Source organism: Stegodyphus dumicola, chromosome X1 (assembly GCF_044657685.1).
Source record: "Stegodyphus dumicola isolate Sdum_Otavi_A_Nest chromosome X1, ASM4465768v1".
NCBI lineage: Eukaryota > Metazoa > Arthropoda > Arachnida > Araneae > Eresidae > Stegodyphus > Stegodyphus dumicola.
The window spans coordinates 222,296,305-222,316,184 of NC_140780.1; the positions used below are offsets into that span (position 1 = coordinate 222,296,305).

General features: G+C 32.9%; 1 protein-coding gene across 4 annotated transcripts in view; it reads right to left on the bottom strand.

Annotated features, from left to right (window-relative positions):
- The window catches only part of LOC118194921 (protein RRP5 homolog), a 203,761-nt gene that overhangs the window by 57,591 nt on the left and 126,290 nt on the right, over window positions 1-19,880 (bottom strand). For all 4 annotated transcript variants that reach the window (XM_035366136.2, XM_035366135.2, XM_085808577.1 and 1 more), the window contains 2 exons: window positions 18,193-18,390; window positions 12,724-12,791 (listed from right to left, as the gene is read on the bottom strand). In XM_035366136.2, the coding sequence (XP_035222027.1) occupies window positions 12,724-12,791; window positions 18,193-18,390 (266 nt within the window). The remainder of the gene's footprint in view (window positions 1-12,723; window positions 12,792-18,192; window positions 18,391-19,880) is intronic.

Below are 19,880 nucleotides of genomic sequence, written 5' to 3' on the forward strand. Positions count from 1 at the left end.
AAAATTAATACAAAGTCAGGTATCCCAAGTAAGTGGGTGCATCACATAGAACATAATCAGGAAATATTTTGCCATAAACAAATCATTGCAAACCATCTTTCTTCTATGGAATAACTTCGGGATCTTTTACTTGAAATTTATGATTTTGAATGGTTAAATTTGCTATTTATCTTACCACCTCTTCTCTCCACTCACGCAAGATTATGCTCTGTATCTGGTGGACTAGCCACCAAGTGGTGCAATCCTGACAGGGTAACAAACCAACATGGCAGGCCTGTACTCGCAGCAGCTGTAACCCGTGCATCAGGCACTGATGCATAAAGAGCCAGCATTGGTCAATCGTAATGGAGTACTCCTCCTCCATGACAATGTGAGGATGTATGTGGCTCAGGAGGCCAGGGACAAAATCCAACGACTGGGCTGGGGAGATAACATAACATTTAATGACGCTTCCTTCTTATGAAAAGAAGGAAAAGAGTTTAGGCAATGGGCTGGGAGATACTATCCCATCCACCATACTCCACAGACCTTGCACCAACAGACTACCTACCACCTTTGCCATTCTCTGAACGTGACAGATTTCATAGTGGCACATGTGTCCATATCAAAAATAATATACCACATAGAAGAATAGACACCCTGAGCATGAGCAAACTCGAGGCAAGGATTATTGAAATTTTTATTCAAAATTCACCGTCCCTAATGCTGATCTCTGATCTTCCCCCAGTAGGTAAATTACATGTGGAAGATTTTACTAAACTGCTCACTATTTCAAATAATTTGATTATTGCTGGTGATCTAAATTGTCACCATCAGCATTGGCGTTGTCGTAGATCAAACCCTGCTGGTCGGGCGTCCTAAAATGGGCTCAGTGCGCCCAAATTAAAATTATTTCGCCGGGAGCCCCTTCATTCATTAATTTGGCTCTATTTTGAAACATTCCTTTTGAATATAACGTGACTGTGGAAAATTGTTTATAATCAGATCACAACCCCGGTGATCATTGACCTTAGCTGTAATCTTATTAACCCAAATTCTCCGGCACTCGTCTCTACAAATTGGGAAGATTTCAGATTTAAACTTAAAAATAAACTTCCACCCTCCCTTGAAATAAAATCCAGCCATGATATAGAAACGGCAGTTGATCAATTAACGTCCACTTTAACAGATACTTATAAAGAAGTATCAAAACCAACACTTAGACCCAATTTTCGTAAACTTCCTCCTGAAATTAAATCCAAAATTAAAGAAAAGAATAAAGTACGAAGACTTTGACAAAAATGTAGGAATCCTAACTTAAAATTACAACTTCGTACTCTCCAAAATAAGATCAAGGCATCATGTGACCAATTCTACCAATGACAATACACGAATTACATTCAGTCTTTAATGACCAATGACAACAGTCTTTGGCGTGCATCAGCCAGACTAGTGCGCAAACAAAAATCAAACATTTCGCCCTTAGCTACGGATGCAGTGGTGGCGCATACAGACACCGAAAAAGCAGAATTAATTGCTGACTGCCTCCAAACTCAATTCACACCACATAATGAAGGAATTTTTGTGAACAACGCTAATTCTTTCCAACAAGATGTTGAACATTTCCATTCCTCTCCTTTTGCGAGAGAAATACAGTACACAACCATGAGCAAAGTTACTGAACATATTCCTAAGTTCAAACTCATAAAAGCACCTGGATTGGACTCTATCTCTAATCGTATGATTAAATACCTGTCCTCCAATTATCTATTTTTCTTAGTAATGCTTATAAATTATATGACTATGCATTTCTATTTTCCTCATAGCTGGAAGAGAGGACTTATTATAGTAAATAGTAAATGGAATTAAATAATGGCAGCAAATAATCAGATTTATTAACTTGTCTAAATTGCCTTATGGTCCGAAAAAAAAAAAGACTGGCAGTTCTACCAAGAAATTTCCTTTTGAGATGAATCTAATCTTAAGATAAAATTTCCAGTTCTGGAAAAAGCACTAATGACATATATAAAATGCAAAACCTGGCCAGAGCCACTCTAAACCTCAAAATTATAGACTTATCAGCCTCCTATCTTCGTCATCCAAGATACACAAATTTGTGCTACTTAAACGCCTGAATGATTTCTCCAAAATCACAATGTTCTAATTGATGAACAATTTGGATTTCGAGCAAAACACTGCACTATGCAACAGCTGCTGAGGACAGTGAGAGTTCATTCACAAACGGTTTAGTAGCAAAATGCTTACACACTTTTTCTCGATACAGCCAAAGCATTTGATAGGACTTGGCATATAGGAATTATTATCAAGCTCATACGATTTGATCTTCCAGCCCATTTAATTCACATAATTAACTCGTATCTCACTAATAGATCTTTTTCTGTACGAGTTAATTCTATCATTTCGACTCCCTGTCCAATCTTTAGTGATGTAGCTCGGGGTAGCTTTCGAAGACCTACCATCTTTTTCTGAAAATAAGACATCCTCCGAAAATAAGCCCTATCGTGATTTTCAGAACATTTTGTAAAATAAGACATCCTCCGAAAATAAGCCCTATTGTGATTTTCGGAACTTTTTGTAAAATAAGACATTCCTTGTAAATAATCCCTAGTTAAAATAATGTTACAAAAAGAATTCGTTAGAGAAAGTGGGTTGATTTTATGCTGCCATCACTGTTGAGGGGTCAGAATAGAGGTTTACTAGTTTGGGATTCAGCCAGTACTCACCACGCTAAAGACATGAAAAACTTTCTTACTGAGAGGAAGATTGATCAAATAATGATTCCGGCAGGAATGACTGGATACCTCCAGACACTTGACATTGCAATAAACAAGCCATTCAAGGATCATTTGTGGATAGAAATCAATGAATATATTGAACACAGAATGGTGAGAAATCATTGAGGTAATTTTGTAAAACCATGCTTACAAGAAGTTGTGAATTGGATAAAAAATTCATGGGACAAAATAACTGATAGTGATGTTTTCAATGCACTACAAACAGGATACTTAGACAAGAAGTATTCATTTAACGACAGCTATATCGCAAGACATGAGAGATTCAGACCAATGATTCAACAGGAAATGGATTTAGAAGAAAATCAGAATATAATTCAGAATTTTATTTATGACGATGTTCCAGAAGAAGATGACATGACTGTAATTGAATAAATTTAAATTTCTGTATTCTGTGTAAAATAAATATTAAATAAAAATATATAAATATAATTTTATTTTTGCCCTTCCCCGAAAATAAGCCCTAGAGCGTATTTTGGACCAAAACAGAAAGTAAGACAGTGTCTTATTTTCGGAAAAAGACAGTACTTTGTTCAACATCTTTATTAACGACATACCAAAATCACCTGATATCACTCTCGCACTTTATGCATATGATACAGCAATCCTACCTCAAAACAAACACCTTGAAAACTTGGTTCACAATATTCAGAGATATCTTTCAAGCCTTGAGCTCTGGCTCATTACTTGGAAAATTAAAATTAATACTGCTAAATGTGCTGCTATGGATTTTAAAAGAGGCCCCCTCCCGTACCCTACCATTAATTTAAAGTTTTTTAATGACTATATTCCCAGGTCAAATTCTTACAACTACCTAGGAGTGTTAGCTCGAAAGAGCCATCTGTCAGTTAAAAACAAAATCCTTCTCTATACCTCTGCTATAAGACCTATATTTTTGTATACTTCTACTATCTAGGGTACGGCTGCAAAAACTCGTGTGAAAAAACTTCAATCTTTTCAAAGAAAAACACTACGTATAGCCCTGAACGCTGCCTGGTACATCCGTACAGATATGATTCATTCGGACCTAAACGTTAAACTTGTGGATTATTAAAAAACTTAGTCAAAATTTATTCAACAAAACTGAACACACTTATAACCGAGCATCGCAACAACTAGCAGAGTATGACCCAGCAAATTGCAGCTTGCGGAAGAGACCAAGAGCCACCATTTGTCGGGACTACGGAATCTACACTCCAACTAAGAAGCGTAGACACACTCCTATAACTTCAGTTCCAGACGCTGCGCCGTGAAGGAAGGATGTCTCTTCAGAAAGCTGCCTATGAATTGGTATATTTTGTTGGAGATATGTCATCATCCTTTCCTGCAACCTTTGCATCTTGCAAAATTATCATTCTGTTCACCATAGAATCACAGCTCTTGCAGAATGTAATTCTGCCTTGAATATTTTCTTGCGGTACCTTAATTATTTGCATACCCATATTACGCCACATGCCAATGAGCCTATTAATCATAAAATCTTTCCTCTCCGCTTCTTGTTTTAGTATAGAATTGTGTTTATAAAAAATATAAAATACCAAAAAAATTATTAAAAATCTAAAAATTCTCAAGTTTTATAAATTCTTGCTATCCCTAACCTTTCTCAAGCCATGGGCTTCCTCTAGAGAGCATCAAGTTTAATACTTATGAAATTTTCCTATTTCTGCTCGCTTTTATTTAATTATGATGAGGAGGTACATGGTTTTGAACCATAGGCACTACATAACTTTTAATATTCGGCATTGGCCCTGAACAATCATCTTCGCGAGAAATCCTTCAGCAACAGCCAGACCTCAAAAAGGGCCTCAGAGACTTCGTGTCGACGACTCCTGAGTTTTACCACGATGCCATCGCACAGCTAGTCACTCGTTGGCAAAGGTCACTGGATGCCAATGGTGATTACTTTGAGGATTAGTGGTGATTATTATTTGTTTTATGACTCGTTCTTTCTGACTGTCCAAAACAGCAAGAACGTTTTTGGTTACCTTGTACAATCCAATGTAGTGTAATCCAATTTATTTTCAAAGCAGCGGAAGTACCTGATCGCAGTCAAGTTAGATTGAGAGTAGTGAATCTAACAACAGAATGATACCGCTGTAATTCTTCTCTAATAGTGATGCAAAAAATGATTCATGGTCACGCATTTTTCTGTCTGATGCGATATGGAAACCACATAAAAAATTTCAATAGAAAAATAAACTAATTCTCTCTCATTACATCAGCAACAATGGCACGCAGTTTTTAATGATTTGTGTCTTTCTAATCAAATGGTGGTAAAAGCTCAAGTTCCATCCAATATTTCACTTATATTCAATTTCAGTCAATTAAATGTGGCAAAACACTAATCATAATTAATCAGAAATCAATAATGCAAACAAACACACAAACATTCTTCCTTATATATAGATTTTGTAAAACATACAAATTTTTGATTAACAAACTCTGTGATTTGAAAGCGAGCAGTAGCAACACTTTTCGAAATAAAGAAATCTTCTCTCTAATGCGAGAGACTGCTGCTACTCGGAAGAATAAGTGCGAAAATTAATGATTTTGGAGTTTTTAATTAATATCTTGGCTGATTAAAGTAGTACGCAGTTGAAATGGCTTACTGCGAATTTTTAGAGTCGGGGAATAATGTATTTAATGTTTGGCAATACTATTTACATTTCATTGTAAAACTTAGAAATTTTTTGTTAACAAACTCTACGATTTGAAAGCGAGCAGTGGCAACAAGTTTCAAAATAAAGCAGAGTTTCATATCCAACTTGCGAGATAGTTGCCACTTGGAAAAATAAGAGCAAAAATTATCGTTTTTCTGATTTAGCTACTTTTTTGGGGGGGAAAAGTTGAAGTCGACCTTTTCCAGGGCCCAGAAAAGAATTGTAGATAAAGTTTGGTGACGATAGCTATAGTAGTGACTGAGTTATTAGCAAACAAACACAGACTTTCTTCTTTATATATGTAGATGACTGCAGAAATTTTTATAAGATGTATTCATACTATAAGTAATTCTGTAATTTTTCATACCAGAAATATTGAGAGTTCAATGTTGGAAGATCTTTCTTACACCATTTTAACATACAACTGTAGCCTTTAAAACTTAAACAGTACGAAGTTCGAAATCTGGACATCCAATATCCGGACCTCTAGACCAGTGGTTGCCAACTGGTGGTCTGTGAAAACTTTTAGATGATCCGCAGAAAAATTGGGACATTATTTTTATTTTATGAAGATTCAGTTTAAAAAATGACGAGTAACAAAAACCTATTATGGAATATGGATTATACTTTTTATTTCCTTGTACGAAGCAAAAAGGAAGTATTGTAATCGCGGAAAGTTTCAGGCAGCATATTTCAATGAAAATATCCATTTTGACCGCTGTTGAATGCAATTTAACGATGTTTTTGCGTGATATCTGTACGTAAGAACTGAATAAAAGACTCATTTCCTTCAAAAAAAATTATAAAACTGCTTTAAAATTAAGTTTGAAGAGAATTTTTCGTGGCATCTGTACAAACGTATGTACGTACGTATCTCACATAACTCAAAAACGAGTAGCCTCAGAACGTTGAAATTTTGTATATATAACTGCTATTACATGTAGATGTGCACCTCGTATTTTGGTTGCAATCGGCCGCACCAAACGCATATAAATTACGGTTTCATATTTTTAATTTTATAATTTCTGCATGCCATCTTACCAGATTTAAACTGATGATTTATAATCTGGAAAAACCGATAATCCGGAATCGCCGAAGTCCCGACAAGTCCGGATTAAAGACTTTTGACTGTATAAATATGTTTATATATATATCCACTCTGTTACCGGCTCAGTGATATCGGTTTCTTTACTCTTATATGTTTGTAAATTGTACATTTTTTGCTTATAAAAGGATTGAATTATGTTATTCTTATCTTCCAGCTAAAGTTTTTATGCCTTTAGTAAATCTGTATGCAATATTTTTAGAATTATCAACAATTTTAAAGTTATTTAAGTGCCCCTAAGCCTAATAATTTTTTAATGGCGGCCATTGCTTGTTTACATTTGAAACAGCAGACTAGTGGATTTGTTGCCAATCAAGAGAAACTTAGCTTCGCAACAACAAAGATAACGCCTTCATTTATTATTGCGAATTAAATCATGCTTGATCTTTTCTGGAATTTTTTCGAGGAAACAAGTGTTTAAGATTTACTTCGTAATTTTTAATACAGATATTTTGAGTTTTTATGTATTTTTGCCTTCTCGCAAAGTGAGAACTGAATTAATTGAATGAGAAATACTCAATTGTCTGTGAAAAACTGTTTCTTTTTTGTTTAATTTGCTTAATTTCTTTTATACTTCATTCTAGCTTTATTATAGTATTTGAATAGAACATGTGGCAACGATTAGGTAATTCTATTCTTTAAATGATATAAAATTTATGCATTCTGAGTTATAATATGAATGAAATATAATACTGTTAAGTGAATCTAGCACCAGAGTGTCGCTATGGTAAACAAATACTAGAGTGAATTTTAAAGAATGCATTTATTCTATTGTGGTTTATGCGCTGTCGGTGAAGTAGATTTAATTAAATCTAATAAGTTTAAATGAAATACAAGAAAAAATTTGCATAATTTAATATTCCGTACAAGGAAGTCATGTCGTGTACACATGAGATTTTGTTTTTAAAATTTTAGCTACTACTTTTAGCGAAATTCCTTCTGAATTTAGCGACTTCTAAGCTACTTATGCAGGTGTATCTAGTGACATTTGAAATTGAGAGTTGGCATCTATGGATACGCTGCTGTTATCAATAATAGCACAAACTGCAATTCTCTTTCCTTTTGAATTACAAACATATGCTATTGTAGTCATTAATAACACTGTTTTCCTCCATATGAATAGGCAACTTGATGGATTTTTAGGAGAACCATCTGCATTCTTGTTTATAATCGCATCACTGGAAGTTCCGACTTTTGTTTTGTCTACCTGTTGATTGATGGTGCCATTGCTGAGTAAGAGATGATAATTATGTTTACAATAATTAAAAATTTGCGGCATAGCACTTTCAGTTTATTGATATTGCTTTGTGTTTGCTAGTTTGGTCTTGCTTTTCATGAAGTTCCTTTACAGTGATATGGAGAATTGAAGCTTCCTGTACAAAAAGGTAAGATTTTTTTACTTTTCATGTAATTTTTCAATGTGAATGAAATATGTGTATCACTGAGATGTTAATAGTGTTTTAATTATTACTCATAATCAGGGACATAGCTTGAATTTCCATAAAGGCATGCTGCTGCACACCAAATGTTTCGAAAATTATATTAACCAATGAAAATTAGAATTACATGTATTGAAAAGTTGAATATTGTTAATTTAGTGCATTAATATGTTGTTTTTAAGGTCAACTTAAGGGGATTTTTAAAATTCATATTAGTGGTTCGCCAAATATTAAAATTATATATGTAGTGGTCTGTGATGGTTGACGACTGTTGCTTTAGACCACCGGCCACAAAATAAATAAAATAATGTAAAAAAATCGCCTCCCTTATAAAATCTAGGATCAATGCAGAATATAATTCACAAAAAAAAAAAAAAAAAAAAGGCGTGCGAACCATAAATACAAATTTTTTGTCATTTAAAGTGACATTGTTGCATTTCATTTTTTAAATAGTGCTGGCTAGGACTAGCACCATAGTCAATAACAATATATTGATTAGTGCTGTGTTTGATGTTGGCCAGGATTGTTTTCATCCTGAATAGCTGTGTGTTGGGGAGGGGGCTAACATACACATTTTGCTGCCTCTCTTGAATTTCCTAAATTTCTCTATCTGGCATTGTACACAAATTCAGAAAAATCCCCCCCAACATTCTGCTCCTCAGTGCCTCTCCTTAATTAAACTGCCGCTAAATTTTTGCAGTCTCGTCATTTCTAAATTTCTCTATCTGGGATTGTTCAGAAAATTTAGAAAACAAATTCAGAAACATTTATCACCCCTAAATTCTGCTGCCTAATGCCTCTCCTTAGATAAAAAATTTTGCCGATCAGTGCTCCACAAAATTCTAATATTTTTGCTGCCGCTAAGTTCTTCTGCCTGTTGTGCCCTTACTGGCTCTGGCACTATTGAGATTTAGCAGCCTTATATGATCGAAATAACAAGCGAAGCCCCACTATTGCCATGTTGGTGTCATTTTATTAGATTTAAACTCACAATCTAAAATTTTGAAATTCCTGAAATCAGGAATAACCAAAGTCCCAACAATACAGAATTTCGGACTGTGTACCGTAAAAGCATATCTTTACTCAAAAATCTCACAAGTTGCATGATGCCCCTTCCCCCGAAAAAAAGTAAGTTGCAAAATGGTTTAAAAAAATTTATATGATGAGCATGTTTTTCAGAAGTGATTTCAATTCCACAAAAAAGTGATTTCCCTATCAAATTTATGCAGAATGTATTACTTTGAGAATACAAGATTTTGAATGCTTACACTAAAGGTAGAGTTGTTGTTGATTCAACAGCATACTAAAATAATGCACTTTATTGATGGCAAGAAACATTTTGATGCATGTGTAATGTAAATACCAAAAAAATCAGAACTACGCCGAGACTACCCGTCAACGGTTGTTCTGCACAGGTTCTTAATATACTATATAAAACTTAATAATAATTAGACACAGTGAGTCTACTATTAGAATATCCGTTTACAATTTCAATATTTATAGAAAAAAGAAATAAATCTTATCTACTTAAATTCTGCACATCTAGGAAATATTCTTGACGAATAAACACTTTTATTAATAATCGACATCAGCATTTTCACAGTTTCTTTGAAGTAAAGCAGGAACTAGGATATTATTCAATAAACAGAACACAAATACAATATAATAATTCAATTCAATTCATATCAACATTAAATTCATAGAGCACTTCTATCACTAAGCAAACAGGGATCAGAACGTGCACGGCAACGCCGAAAACTGATGCCATCCACCAAAAAAGGATGCATAAAACTCGCATCATTAAAACATTAATACATTAAAAGTCCCATGTTCATTCATTAAAGTTATTCACAAAACAGTCTCGTGGATATCTTCCAAAGTTTATTGACGGCATTACGTAACAGCATGCATATGCTCAAGTGTATGGAACCAATTTTTGCATAGACTACAGCCAGCTAATATTTGATTTCAACAGTTGCATGATATGGACAGTAGAAAAAAAATTACACTGTTAATAACTATGCTTACACACGACATAGTTAATCACAAAACCAATTCTGGAACGTATTGTGTAATGAGAAGCTACAGCTAATCTTGAGGTTAAGAAAGAACTAGGAAGAAGGGGAAAAGAGGCAAAGGATATTATTCACACACATTTTTTTAAGTATGATTACCTAAGGAAATGAATCAGTGCTTGCATCACATGCAATGGTTAACATTTCAAATTCATAACACTATTACCCACAATTAATAAAGAACACATATTTAAATTTAATTAATAAAATATTTACTAATCTAAACTTCATGAAAACTAATGCCATGCTAAATCAGATATGAATCTTTCCTTAAAATTAACGTTATTATTTACCTCTAATGTTCTTTTGTTTCAAAATATGCAAAATCACAGGAGAGACAATATTCAGTAGTTTATTTATCACAGAAGTATTTTCATGTTTTAAATTCAAAGAGAAATCCTAGAAGAGATGTCACTAAAATGTCTAACATTTTCATCTAGTAACATGTGAAATTTCCATGACAAACAGAACATACTGTGATGTGAAAATGACTAGATTTTCAGTGCACTCATGCAAAGCAGGTAGCAATAGTAACATCTACAGTGTGTATAAAATCAGAGACAGCAGTTTTCTCGTACTCAGTTCACATTTAAATGTTGTTTTCGGATAAGAAAATTTTAATGCCTTATGTAAGAAGAAATGTCTATCAGCATGTGCCTGACTTTGACAAACAAAGGATTATAGCCTACTGGGATTGTGGTTTTCCATACTTCAATATTGCTGCTTGACTCAGTTGAGGTCCCACTACTGTCCACAGAATATGGAATCGATGGACTCAGGACAGTCATATGGAACATCAAATTAGTGCACCATCACCAACAACTGAGAAGACAGCATATAATCTTACTTGCATGGCCACAAAGGATCATACAGCCACATTATGAAGCCTGCATCAAGAAATGGAGCCTGATGCAAGACAAGTTTTTTGCTTGAACGGATGGATAATGTTTACAGTAGCACTGTGACTATGGCCTCCCTAACACTTTATTTCAGCTGGACAATGAATGACTGCATGTTGTCTATACTGTCCTTACCTTCTTCAGTACAGAAGGTGTTTATTCTCCTGACCTATTACCAACTGAAAATGTGTGATTAATGGCTGCCAAGCATTTGACATACCACCACTCACCATACACTACTGTCAATAAACTGTGGCACAGTGTTACAGCTACAAGGACTGCAGCCCTCATACATGCATACCATCTCTGTTTGACTCCCTGACCAGGTGGATAAATGCTGCCAGAGCTGTCTGCTCCGAGTATTGATTTCTCATAATTTATGTCCTAATATTCTGTAAATTTAATCACTTGTCCTTTCCACTACAATGTATGCATCCAACATGTCAGTTATTTGTGTTCCTTCTAGGTGAAGCATTTTAATGGCAACTAGTACAGTTTCTAAAGCAGTACTTCTTACTAACCCTCAAACAAATATACACATCTAATGCAATTTTTATAGCTACATATGAAATACAAACTATAGAAACAATTTAAAACAATGTCTACGACAGTTCTTACCCAGCTTTTATTTTTCCAACCGCTGGACATAGACATACACTTATAAAAATATTTGAAGTGGTGCAAAGATACATGTCTTCGCACTTTTAAATTTAAAGAAATATTTTTTTTTTAATTATGAAACCTAAATTTTTATATGTTCTGGTCCCTGTACTTATACTCAGAAAATTTTATACTTGTTATAAAAAATAAAACGAAAAAAGTTTGACTCGTGTTTAACAAAATTTGAAGGAGATATTTGATATAGAAATTGAGGCCTATATTTAGGGGGCATACGCAAATTCAAGAGCCATATGTTTGCATATGCACATAACTAAAAATATCGTTTAGGAAAAAATTTCTGATGTAGCTGTTTATGTGATGAGCATTCTACACTCTTAAATGTGAAAAATATTAGTCAATATAATGTTTTCAAAAGAGAGATTTTATTCACAGAATACTATGGAATTTGCATTCTAGAAAACACTAGTAGGCTTTAATATTGGCGCATAGCCATTTTGTAATATTATCTGTATCAATTAAAAATGAAAAACATATGTAATTTAATGAATTTTTACTATGATTTACCAGATTAAGATTCTAAAGGAATATAGCCTCATGAGAATATTAGCAATGTAATTCCAGATTTTAAAAATTAATACAGTACTAGGTGAAAATTGTTTTAATATAGCAAAACAACTAAATTATAAATTAAAGATACTAACAAAATAACATCACTGAATGGATTTAAGGGGGGAATCTAATTATCTTTATTTATTAACTGACTCCTCAACGCAAATTCAGAATGGCCTTAAATGTCACAAATTTTGAAATTAAATATCTGGGTCAATTTTGTCATTCAAAGTTTTTATGATTGTTTTTATAATGAATACAAAAATGTCCCGATTATAAACATAGGGAACAGAAGAATGTGTGAAAAGTTAAGATTTCATATTTTAAACAAACCTAATTTAAAATATAAAAACATGATTCTTTGTCATTTAAAACATTCTTATATGTAGGAAGTATAATATATCTACCACTAATGGCTGCAAAAATAAAGGCCATGTAAGGAATGCATATGCTTGATAATCATAATAGAATATTTAAACAAAATTTCCAAAAGAAGATAGCAAAAGTAAAAATTTTAAAATACCTAGGTATTACGCAGTCCTTTGAAAGATGGTTCATCAAATTACTTTTATCGTTTGCATTATCTTCTTTCTGAAAAATATACTAACATAAGATTTAAAAATTTCTTTATCAGAATATTTCCTATAAAACTATAATTTGATCTTACTAAAAAATCAGCTAGAGCATTCCATAAACATAACAAATTCATACAATTAAATTTTAAGCTCTAGACTTTCAGTGCATCTATAAAACTGAAAATGTTGTAAAAACATATATACATTCAACTACAGCAGTGATTTAGAAGCTTTTTATGATTGGAACCCCATTTTAGATGCTCAAGCTATACTGCAACCTCATATTCTCAGGAACATGTATTTTAAAATATGTTTGAACCCCTATTATGCAGTTTTTCAGCAACCTTTCAGTGCCTAAAATTTTTTTCACAGCCTCTATCCTGAACTACAGCATTCGTTATCTTCTAACAAAGTACCCTGCAGCACTCTTAAATGATATTCCCTGAGACTTGTTTGAGCAAATAAAATCCAGTTCTTGTTTCCCAGATACCAGAGAATCTACAAAATGATCACTGTCTTCAGTCTCAGACACTTTGTTAATGCAATAGGGCAATTACAATCCACTGAACTTTAAGGTACATTATTTTTTTAAATAGGTAAAACAATGTCTTTATTTAACATATCAAGAATAACTTACTCCAACTTAAATTGAAAAGATGATTATTTTAATATTTTTCTTCCTAATAAAAGCATAACATTTTACTATGACAAAACTCAGAGCCAACCCATAGCAGATTATGTCGGATAAGCAAATGCATCAAAAATCATGAAAAATTGACTCAATGAAATTTGGGTTAAGAGCAAATAAGATGCTATATTACAGAATAAAATCATCAAAGTTAACAAAAATCAGTTGCTTATATTGTTATTGAATATCTAATGACTGATCTACACTTTTATATATATATATATATAAAATGAAGTGGGAGAAGGAATAAAATTATACATGTTTGAAGAGTGCTTAACATTTTTTACTTTCTCATAAAATTTGATATTCAAAAATGAAATTAATCAACATTTTGGCATAGCTTCAAATTGTTTCCATATCTGAAACACCATTCCGAATATGTTCAATGTGACTAAAAATAATCTCAGTGGGGGGAGGGGGAAAACTAATTTCTTACTTGTCATACTTCATTTTCTTCTTATTCATATGTTTGATATTCTTCAGTTCAAAATGACATATCTCTTTTCACTTAATTATATGAAACCAAAATTGGGCAATATCATTACATCTTTTTTATCCAGTTCACTAAATTATTTTCAAACTGTACTGGTTTCTTTAATGATGCTATTAATTGGGTAATTAAACCTAACATAATCATTTACAAAATATAGTAAAATTTTAAGAGAGAAAATATCAAAAATAAATATAACTGATTTATGCATTAAAGCTATCTTTCAAGAATGCAATAAAACTGGAGATTTCATGAATGTCCTGTCAGCTTACTCAACCATACTAATACCACAATTTTACTACCAAATATGTTAATGAACAAAATTCACACAACTAGAGCTTTCACATTGTGCAAGATTTATCAGCAGGAATCTGAATGGCATATTAATTATTTCTCTTATTCATTTTCCTTTGACTTTCTACTTATCCTATCAGTATTCAGACAGTTATAATTTTAAGAATGGCTGCCTAGATGAAAGAGAGACAATTTAGCATCAATGCTGGATTTAGATATAAGCTACAGGTTAGGGTATAGCAAGCTATAGCTTACAGTCCCCCCCCCAAAAAAAATAGTAAATAGTCAGTAAGTGTCAGTTTATACTTAATGTACTACAGCATTATTTGTCCCAATGCAGCGTGTCTGGGATTGTCCCACACTACTTATTTCTTTAGCACTATACGCATTTTATGATTAATCATTTTCTATATAACTTATAAAAATTTTGAATTCTCAACAATTCCATGCATTATATTACTTTTAAATTCATGTTTATAGTTATATTAAATATTCTGCCCACAGTTTTTTCAGATGGCAACCAGAAGTTATAAAAGTGGAGCTTAAAAGAAGAAGCAGGGAATTGAAGAAGTGATTAGCACGTTAACAAAATTAGACAGTATCTGAACAAAAATAGATACATGGCCAGATGAATCCAAAGCATCATCCTTTTCCTGATACAGAGCCTCATATATCTAGTTGGATTGTATTTACTTCCATGAATGAAACAACAAATATTAAGATTTACAAACCATAGAGTTGTACAAGCACAAAAGACTGAGCATCAAAAAACAGACAGAATGATGTTCAGCTACATGGTCATTTAAATAAAAATGAAACTTTATTCTGGGCAGAAAAAAGTCAGTGAGCTCGTATGAAAAATCAAAGAATTTTTTGTTTCCTTTTACCATAGTTTGTTATGAATAAAAATGTTAAAGATTTATTATTTCGCTATCAATATATTACTTAATTGTATTTCCATTTAACTCTATCTAAAAATAATATTTATCCGACATAGAGTACCTCGGCTTATAAAGGGCTCCATATCTTAAATAGCTTAGTATCACATAAGTCTAAATATGGTCCTCCCTAGTGGCAGTTACAATGGCATCTCTCATTTTAACATTATTTTTAGGCACAGGTTTGTCAACTGTTCTTTCAAAAATCCTTGTAGACTGCAGATTATTTTTTACATAATTAGTACTGTACGATTTCTGTTGATGCAAAAATTGCGTTGAATATGTACTATTTTTTGCAGTTCTGTAAATCTTACTTCTAACTTCTCGGATGTTAGCCATATAATCTGTGATCTCAACAAAGATTAAGACCCTATTTATACTTTCAAACATTTATTTTCTTAACATTACTCTAGTCCAAAAGTAATTTCCATATGAATTTGAAGCTAATAGCCACAGTTTATGAACACTGTGTGATAGAGAAAGTATTTAGTATCCTCAAGCATGGGTTAAATGGCGTTTGTTATACACCAGCTTGCCTGAGCTTAATGCACTGCCTCTACTCAAAGAAGTTTACAATTTCAAAATTGATTCCAAGATTAACTAAGTATAGAATTATTCTAGAATTAAATAAAAAGAAAGTTATATATATTATGATTTCCAACATCCTGTAGAGCTGATGAGATGGTGAAAAATTTCTCCTGAACCTGAACTGTTGTGAAATGAGGAGGATGTATTTTCAGGAGAAATGCTTAATTATATTGCCGTATTTGACGGCATATAAGACGCACTTTTTTTCCTAAATTTGGTCTCAAAAAAGTTACCTGTGTCTTATATGTGAAGGACACAGGTTAACTTTCAATACTGAATGCTATTTTTAGCCCGGTTAAAGGTCTAGACACACATAACTTTTTCTACATCTACATGTGTGTGGCCTTCTAAATAAGGGTGCGTCTTATATGCCGTCAAATATGGTAATTCACAAGCTGACTGAGACTGACTGGATGATACAATTCCGAACCTAAATCAGGCCTGTTAGGCTTTAGAACAGGCGTAATAATAGCAGTCTTCCATGCCACTGGGAAATACTGCCACCTACGAGCAACACTGAAGATATTCATCAGCTTGAAAATCAGCTTAACCACCTACTCAGAATCCAGTCAATTTCAGGACTTTTCTTAGGCTTGGGATTTTTTACGTCGCCAAGAACTTCCGATTGTCAAACTGGAACAATGTTGTTCGAGAGAGGGTTTGTTTATAATCCAAGTGTAAGTCAAAGACTATGCATTCAACTGATGTGTCATGAATGTTGTTAGTGCAAAACTGAGATTCCAGATGCTGCGCTAAAAGTTCTGATTTCTCAGTCTTGGTACAATAGATCCTGTTGGGGCCTTTTAGGGGCAGAAATTTATTGCAGCATTTTTTAAACCTAGAAACGGCTCTCCAAATGGAGTTACCATCTGTGGACAGCAAATTTACGCAGTTAATCCAGTTGAGTTGTAATTAAGCCATAGTAAGAGACCTGACAGCATAATTAAAGTGATTTAATATAAACTTGTCATCAGCATGCCTGGTGCATTGGAATTGCCTTCTAGCTGCATTTCTCAATTTTGGATCTCCTCCTTCTGGGGCATGCATATTCATTACTTGCGTTATTTAGACAGAGCTAGCAGAATCAGGAAATTCTTTGACCAAGCTTTCAATGACATCCTCCGAATGTACAGTTGGTAGGGTTTATGTGATTATGGCATATTCTCAAGGATTTTCTGCCTAGGGGGATGCCTTCACGGGGGACTTTCTAAGGGAAAATGGCTCATATGCACATTACACATGGAGAAAACCATGAAAAAGTCCATGAAGCCATTCCAGTCATGGTATTCGAACCTTGGACCGAACTACCAGTGTTCAGCGACTTTACCACTTGGCTGCTGGTGGGCCACAGTTGGTAGGGTGTACTGAATATTGTTTAGAATTTTGGCATATCCCAGTCAGTAACAACTGTTCTTTTGTCTGGTGAAATATAATATCAAAATAATTCTGACCAGCTAATGGTCAGAAAATAACTCATCCAGCACCCAGTGTATCACTGCTACTTCTGAGCAGGAAGAAGTCAACAATTCTTGTAAAGTTCAAACAACCTACTCACTGAAGTATTTTTCTTTTGTTAAATTTTAGTAATTTCATACAATAGTCATTTATTTATTCTGGTCTCAGCTTATGAAATGCAAATTATCCAGTAAGTGAACTTAAAATTCACTGAAGCAATAGTAAATTATTAAAATATACATAAACATGAGATGATATAAACATACAGAACAAAAAAGCATGTACTTACAACATAGGACAGTATAAAAATTAAAAGTTCCTTTGATCACATTACAGTTCCTTATTAAACTTCACTGGCCTTTACTCTAAGTTAAATTGCATTCTGTTCATGCTTTAATATTTGCTCAGACCAGAAAATTACACAAAACAAAAGGCAGGAGGGATAGTTTAAAAGTAGGGTATCAATCATGGGCCTGCAGGAGCTTGCACTGCTGCCATACTGCATGCTTAAGTCAGCTGTAGTTAGTAAAGGAGATTCTGAGAAGTACCAGGCCTACTTGCTAAGTTACGTAAGATTAGTTACATCCATTCTGACCCTAAGTATTTGTAGGTTTGAGCTTTAGTTTACTGTTGCATATCTTTAAATCTCAGTATCAATGCAATCTGCTCACTTTGTATGAAAAGAGCTTATTTTAGTTTGCATTACCTTTTAAGTTTTTAAAAACACACCATGATATAAAAGGCTGTTTTAATTTTACAGTTGTGTTGCATACATCGTTAAGAGTACACAATTATTGGCATTAACTTTCCAAGTACCTAAATAGATTTAGATGAATAATTGCGAAGAGCTGTTAGATGGCAAGCTGAAGTTTCAAAATTTAAGTGTTTACTACCAGCATTTTAATGCATTTTGTTTTAAGTAAGAAAGAAAGAAATGAAAGAGAATTAAAATTTGCATACTTACATTAAAAAATCCAAAAATGTTTCGTTGAATTTTACAGTATCCATGATTACGATACCAAAACTCAAATTTACTATTCTGGATGAGATCAAATTTTTTAATATGAAAGAAGGTAGAAAATGAGTTTGGTGTTGGTTTTGAACTTAATAATAAATAAATAATATTCGAAACTGGTTGAATATACAGTACGGTCCCAGATACCTAAAACAAATGAAATGAAAGTAAGTAAAACTCAAAACATTTAAACACAATATAAGTGAATACTTGGGATTAATTCAGCAAGTAAATAAAAAAATTAAGGCTGTCAGATACATATAATTGATTACCTGACATCTATGGGTCTATATACAGAAATTAAAATTTTATCCAGGCATCCTTTAAAAATGTCAGTCAGAAATTATATTTCCATGGTGACATAAGTCAAAATGGTCACAAACTCACTTCTCGCATGATCAAATTACACATTCTTGAATTAAAATTTTAAGAGTTCATACTGAAGTATCACTGAAAACATGTCAGGTTCTTAAATGTTTATTTTCAACAAAAAAACTTTTATACCATAGTGCCAAACTTAAAATATGAAAAATGCAGAATTCACACTGCACAACGATGGCATTCAAAAAGATCTCCAAACTGGCATAAATTCAGTTTATAATGTATGATTCAGGTTATGGAGCTATTTATAATATGATTATGATATAAAATATATAAATAATTAACAAGGTACTCTAACTGTATATTCTTTGGTTAAATCAATTCTGTAATTTTCATGCACTTTACGCTTAAAAAATCCTGAGCATGGAAGAAAAGCTTTCATTTATCAAAGTACTTGCATACAGAATGAAAATAGTAACTAAGTATGTGCTACTTATGGATGAACTTAGTAATGTGTTATTGACTGATGTAAAAAAATTAAATAAAGATATTATTTGATCAAACGCTGGTTGAGTCTTGATAAAAATCAAGACAATTCATATCATTATGCTGCATATGGAGTGGAGGGATGAAGTTTGTATAAGTTTCATTTATTAATGGGAAACATTTTTCTTAGTAAAGGCTAAAAATCAAAACCGGGAGACTGGGATATGTGATGAAAAACAACAGTTTCCAGCTAAAACCCAGCAAGCTAGAACTGTATCACGCCATGACAGCATTCATATATACATATTAAAAAAAATCTGAAAGGATTCAGAACGGTCACCCAAAAAAGGCTCAAAATGAGGTTTAATATGGATCATCAGGACAGATTAACAATAGAGAAGGCGTACACAGAAGAGTGAAACATTATACATTTAGGCTAACACGCTAACATTATATAGCTTCTGCATAATTGAAAAGTGAAAAATTACATACTGTAATTTCCTAAATATATTTAATGTTTCTAATTATATATAGATATCATAAATTAAATTCATTTTTATTTTAAAAAATCAGATTAAAATGTAAAAAAATTATTTTCTTATGAAGTGCATCTATTGTTTTTAAAAAGCTTAGTTTATTAATCTATTAATATACAGAAATATACAGATTAAATCTCAAAGATAAATATTTTACATTTTGCTAAATGGCAATGGACTTAAATGAAAAGTGAAACAATGCATTTACAGTGGATGACATTTAAAAGTGAATTAATGCAAAACTGTGTTTTGAAACTAATATCCTTCAGAGCTAAAACATATCCCCCACTGTAG